General features: G+C 42.9%; 1 protein-coding gene across 1 annotated transcript; it reads left to right on the top strand.

Moving 5' to 3' along the window:
* The first annotated feature begins 1,662 nt into the window (after nt 1-1,662).
* Nucleotides 1,663-15,634, top strand: KCNK16 (potassium two pore domain channel subfamily K member 16). The gene is made up of 5 exons (XM_035110648.3): nt 1,663-1,980; nt 6,342-6,456; nt 7,344-7,510; nt 11,653-11,818; nt 14,130-15,634. The coding sequence occupies exons 1-5, from the start codon at nt 1,768-1,770 to the stop codon at nt 14,351-14,353; spliced, it is 885 nt and encodes a 294-aa protein (XP_034966539.2). The 5' UTR covers nt 1,663-1,767; the 3' UTR covers nt 14,354-15,634.
* Nucleotides 15,635-17,584: the final 1,950 nt, after the last annotated feature.

Below are 17,584 nucleotides of genomic sequence, written 5' to 3'. Positions count from 1 at the left end.
CTCATGAGAAGAGAAGAATCCTTGGAAAAGACCCTGATGTTGGGAAAGATTGAGGGCACTAGGAGAAGGGGACGACAGAGGACGAGATGGTTGGACAGTGTTCTCGAAGCTACGAACATGAGTTTGACCAAACTGCGGGAGGCAGTGCAAGACAGGAGTGCCTGGCGTGCTATGGTCCATGAGGTCACGAAGAGTCGGACACGACTAAACGACTAAACAACAACAACACAACTGCAGCATCCAAACACGGTGCTAAATTCAGAGGAAGTTTCCACTTGTTTCAAATGCCAGGCAAAATCCCAGAAACTGGGTTTTCTCCTAAAAGAGATATTGCTGGTGCCACCCATTCTCCTGAATCACCACCCTCCATTTGGTTACATATTTAATTTTTTGGAAATTATATACCACACAGTTAGCCATGTCCTCTAGGCAGTTGACACATTCAAACTAAATAAAATGTAAATACTTTATTTATTATATTTGATAGTATCTCCCCCAAGGCATTAGGTGGTGTAGAGGTTTTTAATTCACCTACCTGAGATCTTTCAGCTAGAGATAACAGGTAGAGAATGAGGCCTAGATGGAAAGGATGTGCATTAGCACAGAGCAGAGTGTGGTCCAAAGGCATGTGAGCCCACCACTTTGCTGAAGCTAAGGAAGTCTGGATGTTGTTAGTGCCTGGATGGGTGACTGCCTGGGGATTGCATTTGCATCACCTTGGATTCCATGACAAATGGAAATCAAGATATCAGAGTAGCAAATAAATAGGGGCCCTAGCTCAAGATCGTCAGTGTAATGCTTTCTTTGCAAGTGGTGCTCTTCTGGTTAACAAAAACCATGTTCCTTAAACGCAGAATAGGGAATTGCTTATTAAAAAGGGTACCAGGGACTGTTTTTTTGGTCAAGGATCTTCCATGTGCACCCAAGACAATTTCCGACTAACCTTGGAGGTTCTCTGCCACTTTCTGTCCACGAAACCATTGCTTCCTTCCAGGCAAATCTGTGGGATCATCTGAGCTAAAAATTAACCTTTAACCAGCTTCCCACACACACCTTAGACTGAAAGGGCAACCTAGAGATGGGAAGCAGCAAAGATGAGAGATTCGGTCATGTACAAACATCAACAACACAGAATACAGCTGAAAAGCTGGGTGGCGAACTTGTTATGCTAACGATGAGAATCTAGTTTGCAATTAATAAGGCAGACAAATGCGGTGTGCTCCCTATATTACAAGCCACAGTTAGAAGCCTTTTGGGGGTGTTGGGTATTCCCTTTGCTTCAGGAAATCTTTCCTCAAGTAACGTACCCTTGTACTGTTGTCTAGCGGTTACAGCAAAGTGCTGTGAGCATCACAGCTCCTGCACTTTCACACTGGCCGATCCACCAACATGAGCCACAGTTGATCAGTAACTTTTTATCACCATCGGCCCATCCAGGAAATTAAGATATCAGCTTCGAGAGCAGAGCCGCCTTACACTCACTATTCCCTAAAACTATGTGAGCATCTTCATAGGACAGACAGCTACAGTAGGTCTTTAGCCGTAAGTGTGCTGCTCCCAGCTGAATGAAAGATAAAGGTGCGTGAAATCTGTTTGCATTAGTCTCGTGTTATCCAGACCTGATGCTCATAAAGCTGTTTAAACAGAATCTCAGCAGCGTGAGCTGAGAATACAGCCGTGCGATTCTTCCGTGCCTCTTGGAACAGGAACATTAACCCAGTGAGTGCTCCACTCAACTAGGTCGCCCCTGCCTTCTCAACAACAGTCATGCCCTACCTCACAGTGTGCAACCGGCAGCTCAGCTGGACTCTGCCCCTGGTGCTGGGGTACCTCTTCTACCTCCTCTTGGGGGCCTTGGTGTTTCAGCTACTGGAAAAGCAGGCAGAAGCCAAGACTCGGGACCAGTTCCAAATGGAGAAACTCAAGTTCCTGCAGAATTACACGTGCTTGGATCGACAAGCCCTGGAGCAATTTGTGCAGGTAAGGAGAACAATCCCAAGGAACCAACTTTATGTTCATCTTTGCATCATGTAACTTTAATGGTGGGGTGGGTGGGTGGGTGGGGTGCAGGAAATCCTGGCATAGGATTAGAGCCTGGGACTTGGGTCTTCCACAACTTCTGATACTATCGTTCTAGAGAGGATCTGTGCCCGTAGGAATTGAAAATGGACAACAACAACCAGCAGAGAATGCCCAGAAGAGATCATATGATTAGGAGAAATCAGTGCTGTGGAAACACCTATGTATGCGGCAGCCATTTTGAATTTCTTGATTTTTCTCTCTGATCCCTAATCCCTTTTCAAAATTTAGCAATGCAGCTAATATTGAGCTTGAAATTATACTGCTGTTCCAGTTTTCCCTTTTCATCCTATGAATAAGGTTTTACAGTGGGGTATATGTATGTGTGTTTTAATATGACCAAAGGCTTCCCTCCACAATCTATTTTAATGAGTTGTAAATGCACACGTGTTTCTGGTTTCCTACATGTCTTCTCTTCAAGGCTGCACCTTCAGTGGGTGAATATTGTTGTTTCTTAACTTTCCAGTGTTTTTTGAATAGGGAAATGTTATTCTTTCCTCTTTCCCACTCCCCCTGCCCCACCCAGAAGTGCATTCGCTGCAGAGTGGTTGCTCTGTGGATTGTGGCTGTGTGGCCACAAGTGTGATGTCCCTCCCTCTGAAACTTCCTGTGGACATGGAACTTGTGAACAGACCCAAATGCACATAAATCTGTACCCAAATAGGTTCTGCATTCATCACCTGAATTATTTGTTGCTGTTGCTATTACTATTGCTTTTGTCGTTGCTTTTTGCCAGAAACACTTGAGCAACTATATCCCCAAATCATTTGCCCATTTCTATTCATGCAACTTCCCTCTCTAAGAAGATTTAATTAGAAATACATTTCCTTTGTTGAGATAAAACTAAGGATGTTAAAAATATGGAGTTGAGGAAGCTATGCAGTGCACAGCCACTGACACCTGGCTTTCCAGTTCATTACTGATGGATATTAAATGAGTTCTCAAAACCAGGTTGAAAAGTTCTCCAGATTTAAAGGGCTGCATATGAAACAGTAAATGCAGATACAGTTGCTAAGGAATCATGGGAAATTTAATCCTTTGTTTAATTTAAAAATCTCAATTCTGCCATGAATTTTGAGATCCTGTTTCTGAGAAAACAAGCTTTTAGTTCACTACTTGAAATGTTTAAAGGAGTTTTCTATCATTTAGCTGTGCTCCCATTTGAAACCACTGGTTTTGCATTGGGCATGATAATGGTTATGAAGAGTACAGTTTACATGCATGCCTGCAATTCTCACATGAAATCCTGACACCGAGTTTTAGGGCTAAAACCTGGATGCACTCCAGAGTTTGGTGGGACTAGATAAATTGGGGAGGGGGGCTGAGCTGAAGAAATGAAAGTTATGCCAGAGGATATAGAACGAGCAGTCGAACTTTTCTGGATAAGGGAGGACTGGAAATTGGGGCTTTGTGGGAAATTCTAGTTAAGAAATCAGAAGAAAAGTGGGAGAATTTGAGACAATGGCTGAGAGTAGTGAAAATAGGGGAATCTGAGATTCTGGGGTGACATAACTAAGGAGGAAGAAATTAGCACAGCAAGGAGAGAGAAAGAGAGCAGTTCTCCCCAAGAAAGGGGGCTCCAAAGTTGAAGGTAGGAGGAGAGGGGGCTTGGGCCAGCTGCTGAGCTTGATAGAAAGAGTTGAATGCCTTATCCTTATTCTGTGAGTCGGGTCCATAGGGGTTGATGGGAATGGATGGAAGTCTCTTCAGTGCAGGAGTGAAAGAAAGCCTAAGAGAGAAGATGAGTTGGGAAGGAGTCCACAAGAAATGTTCTTATGTAGAGACAGATGAATCCTCTTGACCAGCCAGAGATTCCTGGCCACTGTTATGAAAAGCATTCCCTCTTAGGCTTGAGCTGGGCTTCCGAAATTAACATAGAAACAAAGACTGTAAATCCCGCCTTCCTGACAGTGAATAGGTTTAAGAAGCTTTTGAATGGTGCCAGCTGGGAAGAGTTTGTCTAAAGAACTGCAAAATGCCTTCTGGAAAAATATTATTCTGCTGTGTGTATGAAATGAGGAAAGGGGGTAACATATGTTCTGGGCTCTGCTGGCAAGATCCTCAGGCTATCAAAACATTGATTAGTAATTGTGTGGGGGAGCAGGTGGTGGCTAGAGGGAATGACATGTAGGTGACACTATATTGGTTATATACTTCCAGGAGGAGCCTGATGTCCTTTTACTTTTAAATTTACACATTTCTGACAGCAAGAGCTTAGACTACTTCAGAGGGTGATGGATTCCCATTGATTGGGTTTCGTGAAGCAGAGGTTGGATGGCCATCTGTCAGAGATTCTTTAGCTGTTATTACAACATTGCAGGGGATTGGACAGTTCTATGATTCTATGAAATGTATTTGATGTTGTCACCCACCCTGGAACCTTGGGGTGAAGGGCAGGTAATAAATATTTACCAGATGCTCTCTGCAACTCAGCTCGCTTGGACATGTAAGCCTGGCTTTCTGTAATGCAGTCTCTCTTAAGGCCATAACTAACACTTCCATCTGAGAGGCAGGCTATCACAGCAAAGCTTAGGGGTGCTTCATAACATACACAAATTGCTATTTTGTTTTAACATTTTCTCTGCCACGATGTTTTAAACAGTGAGAAGACCCCTGCACATTGCTGTCCAAAGGCAAACAATGCAGGTCATTTGGGGAGCGGGGGAGCTGAGCATTTTCTCCTCTGTTATATAAGCAGAAGTTCAGAAAAGCCAGGGCATGTGCATAAGTGTTTTCATTAAAAGGAAACTTTTTTGATGTAGGTATGTCGCAAGGATTACAGCAGTGGTTGCTATACAAACAAAACCACTAGAGGGCACCAAAATTTCAGCTACAACACAACAGCTTTTACCGTAAATATCTCATCAAAATAAATCATCCATGACCTTATTCAGTAAATAGGAATCCTTATCACCACCCTTGGCTTCATCCTATTGTATCTTAGCACACCCTTTTGATGCGATGTTTCATGCTAAGCTACACCATCACTCAGCATCCTTGAGTCTGCAAGGATGAACTTCTCATCATCTGTATCTATCTGCTGGGTTTCTCTGTTGACGCTTTTCTGATTTCTGTGGCATATGAAGCGGTTTCATAAGGTTAGGCATTTTCTTGGGCCACAGCCAATGACACTGTTTAATCACAAACAGTAGCGTACATGGGCATAGCCAAAGGGGAGCAGGGGGGCAGCTGCTTCCCCCAAATCAAGTAAATCAATTAAAAAAATACTTAACTGAGTTTCTGCCCCCACCAACAAAAATCCTGGCTATGCCCATGGTAGTGGAAGACCTTTAACACAGGACTAGGGAACCTGTGGCCCTCAGCCAGCATGGACAGTGCTCAAGTTTGATGGGAGCTGTAATGCAGAAGCATCTGTTAGGTCACAGGTTCCTCCTCTTTGCCTTAGAGTGAAACAGGCACGGCAGGGAGCAATAATGTCAAGGACAATGTCTGGGACACCAGCAACCAGGTAGTTAGAACACAGCTGACACTATGTATTAAACTTAACAGGTATGATGTCTCCCCTTCTTTTCCCTAATACACTTTGGCCCACAGCAGATGCCCCTTCCACTAGCCCACTCAGATCACAGTGTTGATCACAGAGTGCAGGAGCAATGCAAAAGCATATCTACAGTCCAAACAGTTCCAGCATTAACCAGGAAATCCTTACCAAGAAACCACTTTATGGTTTTTTGCATATACAGAGCCACTTTATGAAGCTATGTGGGTATGTTGGTGTATCAAGAAGTGCTGCTTACTTTGGCCCATTGACCGTTGTCCTTTTCAGCCCTGCTTCAAAAGCAACTGAACCTGTGGTCGTATAAATGTGCTTTGCTCTCTGGCTGGTGAGACTCTCCCAGTTATAATAAGAATAAGAATAATTTCTTATTTATACCCCGCCCATCTGGCTGGGTTTCCCCAGCCACTCTGGGCGGCTTCCAACAGAAAAATGAAATAAAACAATCTATTAAACATTAAAAGCCTCCCTAAACAGGGCTGCCTTCAGATGTCTTCTAAAAATCTGGTAGCTAATTTTCTCTTTGACATCTGATGGGAGGGCATTCCACAGGGTGGGCGCCACCACCGAGAAGGCCCTCTGCCTGGTTCCCTGCAACTTGGCCTCTCACAACGAGGGAACCGCCAGAAGGCCCTCGGTACTGGACCTCAGTGTCCGGGCAGAATGATGGGGGTGGAGACGCTCCTTCAGTTCATGACGTGACAACATTCTTCTATTCCTCCCCCTGTAAATGATCCCACTTCAGGTCATTATGGAAGCCTGGGAGAAAGGTGTCAACCCTGAAGGGAACTCAACCAACCCCAGCAACTGGGACTTCAGCAACAGCTTCTTCTTTGCAGGAACGGTGGTCACCACCGTAGGTAAGGTGAGCTGGGTGTTTTGCAGGAGGTTCCCCCCGATAAATCTTTCCTTGTTGGAGTTCTGCAAGATTTTCAGTGAAGTACTGAATCATCTGTGACTGAAGGTACAATGCGAACCTGGGAAACCTGCGTCAGAAGGGTCTCGGGTGTGGAAAGATGTATTTAAAAAGCCATATATTCAACCAACGCCCATTTTTATGCATACGTTTTCCATGACGTACTGGACGTTCTGGTCCTGTAGGATGGAGTGTGTGTGTGTGTGTGTGTAGCCAGTTTTGCATGTGTTGAAGTCTATGAAGTGCATTCCAGCAGTAACTAGTGCCAATCAGAACTGGTAGGGCAGTAGCCATGGAGACCAACAGTAGGTGGAGCCACAACTGATGACAGGCAGAGCCAACTCATTCTCGTTTTGTCTCCAACCTCTTCCCTGTTGAGGGCAACACTGAAACTAAGGAAGAGGAACTAGTGAGAAGGGTCACCCCCAGTAAAAAGCCAGGCAGGTGGGGATTGGTGGGGTCCCATTGCATACCGGTACTCAGGGAAATCTGAAAGTGTCTGCTTTGTAAATATACAGCATGAACCAGCCAATGCTCTGTAGCAGTTCTAAACTTGCTCACCAAGGAATAAGTACCATAGAATTCAACGGAGTGTGCTTCTGAGTAGACAGCTACACGCTGCCCACTTTCCCCCAACAAGATAGTGACAAATGTGCTTCAAATAAATGAGGTGTGGGGAGTCTGTAACTTCATGTGGAATTTGGGATTATAGTCACCCAATAGAGATGACTATTCCTGGCTTCTTCCCCCCATGTCCGATGTGGTAAAAGCAAATGTTGAGGCCTATTAAGTGAGTGTGACTATTTTCAATTCTTTTTGCTTTCCTTTCAGGTTATGGGAATTTGGCCCCCAGCACAGTCCCAGGGCAGGTCTTCTGTGTGTTCTATGCCTTGTTTGGTGTGCCCCTTAATCTAGCATTTCTCAATCAGCTGGGGAAAGGGCTCACCATTCACCTGATCAACTTGGAGAGATGGGTCCACAAGCCAGGCCGAGCTCAGGTACAGATGCTTGTTTAACATTGTTACCCTTTCCTTGCTTTTCAAAGGTGACTTTCGTGTATCATTTTAGGACAGGCAGGGATGCCGTAGACCCATTATAACTCATACAGATGTTGCTTCCCCTCCTGTGACAGTAATTTGCTGACTCAGGACTTAGGGACAGGGATGTACTTGAATTTCCAAAAGAAGAAGAAGAAGAAGAAGACAGCTTTAAATTGAACAGATACAGGTTGCTTGATTGCAAACACCCATGGCTGCTATCAAGTCAGTTCTCTGTTCTGTGTCATTTTCTCATTTACCAGAACCTATTCTTGCAAACCGCTATAGAAAGAATGAGTCAGACTCCATTTCAGCAAATGCAGTTCCGGCAGTCCTATAAATGTAAAAGATCCCTCATATGAAGAATAACAAATGATTCCATACGGTTTGTAGCTCCAAGAGAAAATGTTGGAGGAAGCAGGCAAGGTTTCATGGAAGGAGATGGGGGCAGAGTTGGATGGTGATGATGCGCAAAATGAAAGTATCAGTAATATAAAAACAGGATTGCCAGAACACAGTGACAAATGAAGATGACAGACATGACAAAAGTATTTTTTTAAAAAAAAATCTTTAACAAGTGGAAACCACCCTACCCCTCAAAATTTGTAAAAAATTATTTTAAAAGGAATAAACAACCTTCACCACCCAGTAAATCTAAACTATCAAAAGGTCATTAGGATGAGTGGTCTCTTCAAGTTGCATGAGACACTCAGTCTTTTGTGGAGAAGACAAATTGCAGGAAGGTGTAATTGCTTGTGGAAGTATAAGGTGAGCTGAAGAGAAACCTTTGTTTTACTGAGAACACTGGTGCCTCAAGACACTATTGCCCCATGGAGATGGCCCTCATTGTTTACCATCAGTAGAACTTAAGTTGCACAATTAGTTCTTGGAACAAACAAACAAAAATCAGTTGCATAAAAATGAAGGTGACCCCTGCCTGGTTAAAGTATGCCACATTGGAAGCACCAGAAATCAAAGAATTATCCAGGCAGACAGCAACACGTTCCTCCATCCATCCAACCAAAAGGCATGGTCTGGTCACAATTCAAGGACACATCACAGCCAGGCAAAAGCACTCAAGAGGATCTGAGGCAGGGCCAGTGAGGGGTGTGGTCTGGGGAGGTGGCATAGCCTGGGAAGCATCCTAAGGGGCCTGAGATTCCCCACCCTTGTTCTAGAAGGTTCCAGGTTGCATATCAAGGGAGCAGGAGGGGCCTTCTCCATCCTCTTTCCATTATCTCTTTCGCTCTGGGGTGGTAGACAATACCTTGCTCTGAATACATGTCCAGCACCTGAAAGACACTGAAATGTTTGTGAGATGCAATCTGCTCAGTCCATACCTACTCATTTGACTGCTACATATCCTCTCTCCTTATACAACAATTTCCAGTGTGAATTAAGAGGGTCTGAGGAAATTTTGAGTAGCTGTCAGCAGGGGCAACCCTATCTGATCTAGTTAATGCCTGACCCAGCACAAAGTGGGAACTAGGAAGGTCCTCATGACCACACACTAGGCTTTGGTGAAATCATCTCCAGTGCAGTGTACCCTCACTGGTAAGACCAATCTCTTCTCCCAAGTCTTGGATCTGGAATAAAGGGCAGGGGTTTGTCCCTGACCTTGCACTGGGCTTCATAGACACCCATAAACAAACAAGACTTCTTGCTTGTTCCTTGGACCTAACCAGAAATGAGAATTTACCTCAACCATTGAGTCAGAGACTGGGATCAGGCACTGTGGCAACCAGAAATTCAGCTAGCCTCTAGGGCCAGGCAAACTTTGTAGATGCCTCCTCTGAATTACAACTGTTCACAGGGATATTCCAGGAGACAATTGTTTGGGCTCGTTCTAAACTGTGTGGCCCGTACCACACAAAGGAGCCTTTTCACTCCTGAGAAAAACAGATTTCATGAGGTGTGTGTTTTAAAAATGAGCATGTTCCATGACTCCATGACAAAGGAAAAAGACATACAGGAAAAAGCCATTTCTAAATCATTGTTCCCAGAAATAGCAGACACCATCAACCCAACCCAAATCTCTGCCTTTGGTACTTAGGCTAGAATCACTTCCATAGCAGTTTGTTACACTGAACTCAAAGGGACTTAGTCACAAGTAAAAATGTATAGGATCACACTGTTAATCTCTCATGACATATCAAGTTTTGAAATCCTGGAAGCAGGATGAAAGATTCCAATTTCACAAAACACAAATATCAGACAGATTATTCATATTATTTCCCAGTATAGTATGCTTTCTAGGTATGAATATGCAATTTTAGAGGGAAGGACATTTTTTGGTATTTTCTCAAAGCAGGTTTTTCTTCCACTACTACTTTCTTATTTAGAAGGAACAAAAATCCTACCTGACATAGCTCAGGGGAACTGCAGATTTTAAAACTGCTCTAGTTGCCTCCTAGTCCACAAACTTTGCCTCTTTTGCAGAAAAAAACTGCATATGAAAGTTCTTGTGGCTAGTTGTATCAGCAGTCCTGCCCACTGCATTCCCAGTTAACTGTTTCCTAACTCCATAAAATGTTTTCTGGGGTCAGTCTTGGGTCCCTGTTCTGCACCACCAATTGTCTATTGCCAAGAATCTGTTTGTGCTTGTTCCTTGAATTGTCTTCTTGTCTTCATCTATTCTTGACTTCCACTCCTCACTTTACCAGGCCCTTACCTTCTTTTTCTTTTTTAACAAGTTCCTATCTGTTATTCTTTTTAACAAGCCCATTACCTGTTGTTTTAATATGTGATCACGGTTGATCATAGGTTGCATCCAACGAAGTCCTCCCATTAGCTCAAGGACTTCTGCCTGCACAACAGGAAGAAGAAAACAGACCAAGTCTTGGTTTGATAAAGATTTCTAGAATGCTAGGAGTGAATTGTGGAGGAGGCATTAATTAACACTAGTTGATTAAACTTCTCTAGCCCTTGTGAGCTTGGAGGGGGGATACTCCTGTCTAGACATGGAAAGGGACACAAATTCTGTCTTTTCCTACTTTTTGTCTTTTTGCTATGCAAAGGTCAGTCTCCTGAATACACAGTTAAGAGGCTAAAGACCGCCATCATTTACATCTGGGGAGGGGAGCCTCTGACCCATGTTCCAAACTTGGCCTGCCAGGCTTTCCCGTTTGGGCTGAGAAGTGTTTCTGGGCAAACTACACCCACCCACCCTGCACCTGACATACATATATGATGTCAGGTGTGGGGCAGGTAAGGGCAGGGCTTTAAAGGAGCAATTGGGAACTTAAAGTGAGTTCCCAGTTGTTCCTCTGCTAGAGCAGGGTGTTCTCCAGAAGGAGTGCATTCCAGGAGAGTGAAATGGCTTCCATTGACTGAAAACCACTTCTCCCTCCAGTGCTGTTCCTTGAATTTCCAAAAAAATGGAGGGTTAGTGAACAGTATGGGGCTGTTTGAAAGCCCTTTTGTAAACAGTCCTATGCTGCTGCATTTTAAATTTTAATACTGTATTTTAATCTGTATTTTAATTATTGCTTTTTATGTTTTATTGTAATTTTATTGGTGTGAGTCGCCCTGAGCCCGGTTCTGACTGGGGAGGGTGGGGTATAAATAAAAAAATATTATTAGTATTATTTTTAATGCTCTCAAAGGGGTTTTCAAATAGCCCCACACTGCTCATTGAACCTCTGAAATATGGAGGTTCAAAGAGCAGTGTGAGGTTGTTTGAAAGCCCATTGGGAAGCGGCCCTGTGCTACTATTTTAACCTCCAGTTTTAGGAAGTTTAAAGAGCAGTATGGGGCTGCTTGCAAAAGGCCTTTCAATCAACCTGCACTGTACTTTGAAGTCCTGAAAACAGAGGCTTCACAGTACAAGGTCACCTGACATCATAGTGACAACAGATGATTGACAGATGGGATAAGGATCTGGCCTACCAGACAGAAAAGGTTCCCCACTTCTGATTTACATGGAACTTTGCTCCATGGAAGAAGTTTTTAGAAGTTCCACTGGGGGTCTATAAAACAGTATGAAATGGTATGAAACAGCCTTAAGGTAGCAGATCTGAAAGCACTCAGACCAACCAGACCAAGTCATGCCAGGCAGAAGCATAGTCCTTCTAAACTGTCATTTCCCTTCTCATGTTTCTCAGGTGGTTCAGACTCTGACAATGGGATTCTTCCTGATGGTTGGGACTTTGCTTTTTCTGGTTTTCCCACCCATGATCTTCAGTTACGTGGAAGGCTGGAGTTATGGAGAAGGCTTCTACTTCACCTTTATCACCCTCAGCACCATCGGATTTGGAGACTATGTAGTAGGTAATAGAAAGGGTGGTGGTGGTGACATATTCTACCCCTGAGATCGTCCTCCTCTCTCAACTAACTTTGATTAGGAGGAACTCTAGTGAAATCCAGCAATGTGATCACAGTGCAATCAGTGCATATGACATCTAGATTATTCATGGCTTCTCTGCTGAGGCTGCAAATAAGTGCCAAAATTGATTCATTCATGCATTCATTCACTAAACAGTGCTTAACCAGCTAACCAGCTCTATTAAGAACTACGTAAAGGAGTTATACTTTCAAGGAGGAAAAGACATTGGTTTAAAACATGCTCTTGCTTAAATCACATGACGCCCAATCAAATTAAGCATAAAACCAATGACAAAGTGAACTAATAGCAATGGCCATTTGCTTGTGATCTGGGCCGGCCCTACAATGAGGCAGAGTGAGGCAACTGCCTCAGGTGGCAGATGCTGAGGTAGGGGGAGTGACCAGGGATGTGACTGCATCCCCTACACTAGCTTGCTGCCCTCAAATACTCTGGGGAAGTGCCCCATCTTTTGTTCGCCTCAGACAGCAAAATGTCTTGAGCCAGCCCTGCTTGTTTACTATGGCCATGAGTGAGTCTCCTCATTTATAGTGATAGGAACAGTTCCACACTAAGCAGCACAGGACTGGCAGAGGGGTGCTCCTTCTGTTATTTTTATTTCTCCCGCTCAATGCATTGTTAAGGTCCTCCAATCCTGAAAGGAGTAACTGGAATTAGAAGTGTCTTGCTGGATGGATCAGACCAGTCAGGTCCATCTGGTCCAGCATTCCATCTTGAACATTCACCAGCCAGATGCTTCTGGGAAACGTATAAGCTGAGCACGATGGTGACAACCCTACATTTACACAAGGCATATATAGGCATATATAGATGGGCATATATTTACATTTACCTACATTTACAAGGCATATATAGATGGGGTTTTTTTGGGGGGGGGTTGTATATACACATAGAGCCTGAAATGTGCTCAGCCAAGTTCACAAATCACGCAAAACAAAAACAAAAAACAAATGCTGTTCCTTCCATGTCTGAAAAATATTGTGTGTTTGGTGCCATTCTACACAAAAACATGTTGCGAAAAACCATGTGCTGCAAAATGGCACAGTCAAGATGACTTAACACACTATTCATAACATAGGAAATGCCTATGGTGCCATTTTGTTTTGTTTTGTTTAAACCTGTGCATAGACTGCTATAGGAGCTGACAACATTACATGGTCTTCTTTTTGGAAACAGACATAAATGTTTGTTCCTTTTTCCTCATTGTATTTGCTTTGGAGAAAAAAAGGATCCTTGAGATTGCCATTGATTTGTGCAGTAAGAAACTGCAGTGTGTTCTATTTTATTTATAGACACACACACACACACACACACACACACACACACACACACACAAAACGCCTCCATGCATAGGGAAGCTTATTTCTCCCTGACACTTTGGTTCCTCTTTGTTCCCCAAGTACCACTTCCTGCATCTCTGGTTTGCTTTCATGCAGAGCCAGCAACACGTGAAACTTTCTTGCAGACTCATCTGCTTTTCCTAAATCTAGTTACAGGACCAAGTTGAGGTCATGTGTATCCCAAATTGTTTTCTCTTGACCTGTCAGGGGAGAGGACACAGCTCAGTGGTAGCACATATGCTTTGCTTGCAGAAGGTCCTAGTTTCAATCTCCCCCATGCCCCCCCCAGAAACTCCTGTTAGAAGAATTAGGTAGCAGATGATAAGAAAAGCACCTTTCTGCCTTACACTCTGTAGAACTATTGCCAATTGGAGCAGATAATGTTGGACTAGATGAACACAGATATTCTGGCATTAGTAGCTAATTAGTTTATGCAGCATGATTTTAAAAAAATCCTTCTCTGTGTTGCTGTCATCAGAGTAGCAAGGCTCAGGGACAATGACCTGATGGCTATAGTAAGGCTAGTTCCATGTAGATCTCGTTCATGCTAACAGTGGAGCTGGTGGCAACACTGGGGATGATAACAGTCTGGGGAAGTTGTAAACCTAGGGAAAGTGAGAATGGGCATAATCCGACATATCACACTGTAAAAAGCCAAACCTATCCTAGGCATGCAACTCATTATAATGAGTATCCAGGAAAATATCACACCACCTCTAATCTGTGAACAAATACACACGGGTGGAATGCCAGTTAACAATCTTGCATGGTTTTGTACACATGTGCATATGAGTTGTGTATGTGTGCATGGTGTTCATTGTGTTGGCACATATTCCTCCCAATCATAAAGAAACCAATTCTTACTTGTGGGTTTTCTTGGTTTTTTCTTTCTTTCTAGGCACAGATCCTAATAAGCATTATATATCAGTGTACAGAAGCCTGGCAGCAATCTGGATTATTTTTGGCTTAGTCTGGCTCGCTCTGATCTTTAATCTGGGAGCTGACTTGATGGAGAAATTCCTACAGCTTAATTGGCAGAAGTCTGGCCCAGGCACTGCAGAGACAGCTGTCACCAAATTAGAGGATAACCCTGATCAACCCAGGATCCACATCCCTAGCTGAGAGTGACTTATGGATAAGCAACACAAAAAACCAACAACTCCCTTGTCCTCTCCCTTATGCCTACAAAGCGATGTTTGTGGGCAAGACACCTTGCATCAAATACTGTACATAATGAGTTGGTCACTTCGTAAGGGAAAGGAGATTTTTTGAAACAGAAGAAACCCTTTGACAATATGTACTGCAAACAGCCCAATGAAGCCCTTGGAGGAAAACAAACTGAAAGTGTCAATGCCACATGTTTTCCACACATCTGATTCCTTCAGCAAATATACAGTCTACCATTAGGCCACATCATCTTGTTTAATTCAAGTCAGCATTTGGGCTGATGGATACCTCTGTTTCCAGCAGGAGCAAACCAGCTGATACTACCAAGGTTGCAACACACCATTTGTAGAGATTCATTTTTCCTCCAAAACTGTTATCAAGAGAATCAAGCTATCTGCTTCTGTGATTTCCTTAAGCAAACTGTAATCTGAAATCTCTCAAGTGGTTCTGATCTTTGCGGATAGAACAAGATTTAGATGTTCCCAGTTCCACATGTTAAGAAAGTTTGGGACAGATTCTGGTCTCAGGTTTCTAGACTGCCGAGAGAATTTGTTCCCTCCCCTTCTTCCATTACCAGAGACAGAGAAAGGTAAACCAACTTATTTTATCCACTGCAATCACTTCAAATTTGAGGGTATTTGCAGCTTTAGGTCCTATGATCCCCAGAAAATCTATACTACCAATTTAGGACTCCTTAAGTCTACAATGGACCACTGTGGGAAGAGAGATCAAGATTCTAGATGTCGTCATGCTAGGCCAGCCAGCATTCAATAATTTCCTTCCTCCTGATCTTCTGGTAAGTGTGGATTGAGCTAAGTGACTACTGGGTAGCAGTAATGTGTAAAAGGTTAAACTTTTACTTAGCACATAGAAATGCCAACAGCTAAAACAAATGAGTGGGAAATAGATTTCTACATACAGCAGTGAACCTTGAGGGCAAATAAAATGCGAAAGACATGCTTCCTCCTGTCCCTGCTTCTACTGATGGGAGACCGAATGACCTGTGTGCTACATTCTGCAAACTTCTGCAAAGTGGCTGCATGCATGTCCACATTGATCAGCAAGACAAAACCCGGACAGAGAAAGCTGTTGAATGAAGATGATCTTCTGTGTATTACCAGCTCCATTGGATCTTCTGGACAGATTGAGTCGACTGTCAGGAGCTCTGCAAATACCAGCCTAAACCACTGTTTCTTCATGCACCAAATGCTGTTAAGAGATATAGTAAAACTAACAGGGTAGAATTCCTTCATCTGTTTTCAAGCACCTCTCAACAACAACAACAGGTACCAACTGTTGAGAGTTGTTAGGTGATCCCTATTCCCATCAGAGTACCACAATTTCAAGAGTGCTTTAACTATCAATTCCACTGAGAACTCCATGGTGCAGATGGGGCTCTGTTGGCAACTCCAAAAAAGTGACACTTTTTAAATGGTAGCTCTGGCAATCACTCCTTAGACGCCTTCCCTTCCTTATAAAGCCTTGATAGAACCAGTCGGGATGGGGAAAGGTTCCGTTTGTAAAAAAAAAATGCTGATAGTAAAATTATCCCCATTAAAATTGCACAAAACTGAGCCTCCAAAAGGTTAGCCAGTCCAGGCATGTCCAAAATCCGTTTTGGGGGTTTAATCCGGCCCGCCAGTCGGTTTAATCCGGCCCCTGTGGCAGTTTATTTCTGGGGGTAAAATCCTTTAAAAAGTCAACAATTTTGGAGTAAAATCATTAAAAAGCTCAACAATTCAATCCTAAAAAAAGTTAACAACTTTGGTCGGCCCTTTTGTCAGCCCTCAGGGCCCTTCACTTCATCAAATCTGGCCCTCTTTGAAAAAAGTTTGGACACCACTGGAGGCCAAGCCATAATCAGCAAACAGTAAAATTGAACTCCATATGTCAGATTTTATTCTTGGAGATAACAATTGTCCTCAAAGTTGTCTATTTCAAGATAAGAAGTTTAGGGATATAAGGCTCACATAACCTCCAACTCCATGCCTCGACATCAGCCATTCAGTATCATACCAGCTTGATTTGTCTGACACAAAATATAGCAATCCACACACCTTTTCCCCCATCTCCTGGATCATAATGTTTTAAGCACACAGAATACTACATGTTGCAGTGTTCAACAGTGTGTAGAATATTACTCTCCAACTGGTCATTTGTTATTTGTCACTTCTTTGTGGGGAAATGGCAAGCCCCTTGAAGAAGCCATTCATAATCTTTCTTGAAACTGGCAAATGGATTCACCTTTACCACAAAATCTGGACTCTCTTGTTTGAGGGTGGAGGCTAGCCAATACACTTTTTATTATTTTGGGATTTTATAAAAGAGGAGCAATAAACTATACATGGTTTCCACATCAAATAAGGTAGGTATTGTGGATGTGTTTGCTGCCCTGGACTCTGTCAGAAGAAAGGAAGGGGCGTAAATTCAACGACAACAATGATAAATGGTAATTGATAATAGATAATACATGATGCCATACATGGGTTAAGACTTTAGAAAGGTAATCCATAATAATTCAGTGTCATCTGCAAACTTGGCTACCTCACTGCTCACTCCAGACCATTTAATGAAAGTTTAATGAAAGAACTCACCTTCCCACACTCTGCTTCTTGTTTTCTAACCTGCTACTGATCCATAAGTGATAATTGGAAGCAATGAAAATTTCATTTCAAAAATTTATAAAATACTGCTAGAATGGGAGACAAAGGATGAGATTATAAAGGCCACTGTGACACATTGGGCGATAGACATTGGCCATAATATAGAAATGGAAGCGTAGGAGAGGGTATGGAAATCAACACTGAACTTGGTATGCTATGCCCTAAAGGGGGAAAAAATGATTTATAGGTGGTATTTAACTCCTAGTAAATTAGTGAAAAGGGATCCAAATTATGTCGGAAATGCCAAGAGGTAGAGGGGACCCTCATGCAGATGTGGCTGTCTTGTAAACAGGCTAAATAGTATTGGGAAATGATCTACATAGAATTCAAAAAGATGCTAAGGCTGACTTTTCAAAAAAGAAAGAAAGAAAGAAAATGAGGCTTTATTTTACTAAGCATAACTAATTGAGATATCCCTAAAAAGAAACTTAGCCTCTTCCTCTATGCAACTACAGTGGCTAGGATATTATATGCTTAAAAATGGAAGGACAAAAAACTCCAAAAAAAGAAGAATGGCAATATA

Source organism: Zootoca vivipara, chromosome 3 (assembly GCF_965207765.1).
Source record: "Zootoca vivipara chromosome 3, rZooViv2.hap1.1, whole genome shotgun sequence".
Classification (NCBI taxonomy): domain Eukaryota; kingdom Metazoa; phylum Chordata; class Lepidosauria; order Squamata; family Lacertidae; genus Zootoca; species Zootoca vivipara.
This window is presented reverse-complemented; position numbering and strand designations above follow the sequence as displayed.

What these genes read in the sequence shown, in the direction of transcription:
- KCNK16 (XM_035110648.3), top strand. Translation starts at nt 1,768, where the DNA reads ATGCCCTACCTCACAGTGTGCAACCGGCAGCTCAGCTGGACTCTGCCC. An exon ending in CCCTGGAGCAATTTGTGCAG is followed by an intron (nt 1,981 to 6,341) that starts GTAAGGAGAACA and finishes ATCCCACTTCAG; the next exon opens with GTCATTATGGAAGCCTGGGA. An exon ending in ACAAGCCAGGCCGAGCTCAG is followed by an intron (nt 7,511 to 11,652) that starts GTACAGATGCTT and finishes CATGTTTCTCAG; the next exon opens with GTGGTTCAGACTCTGACAAT.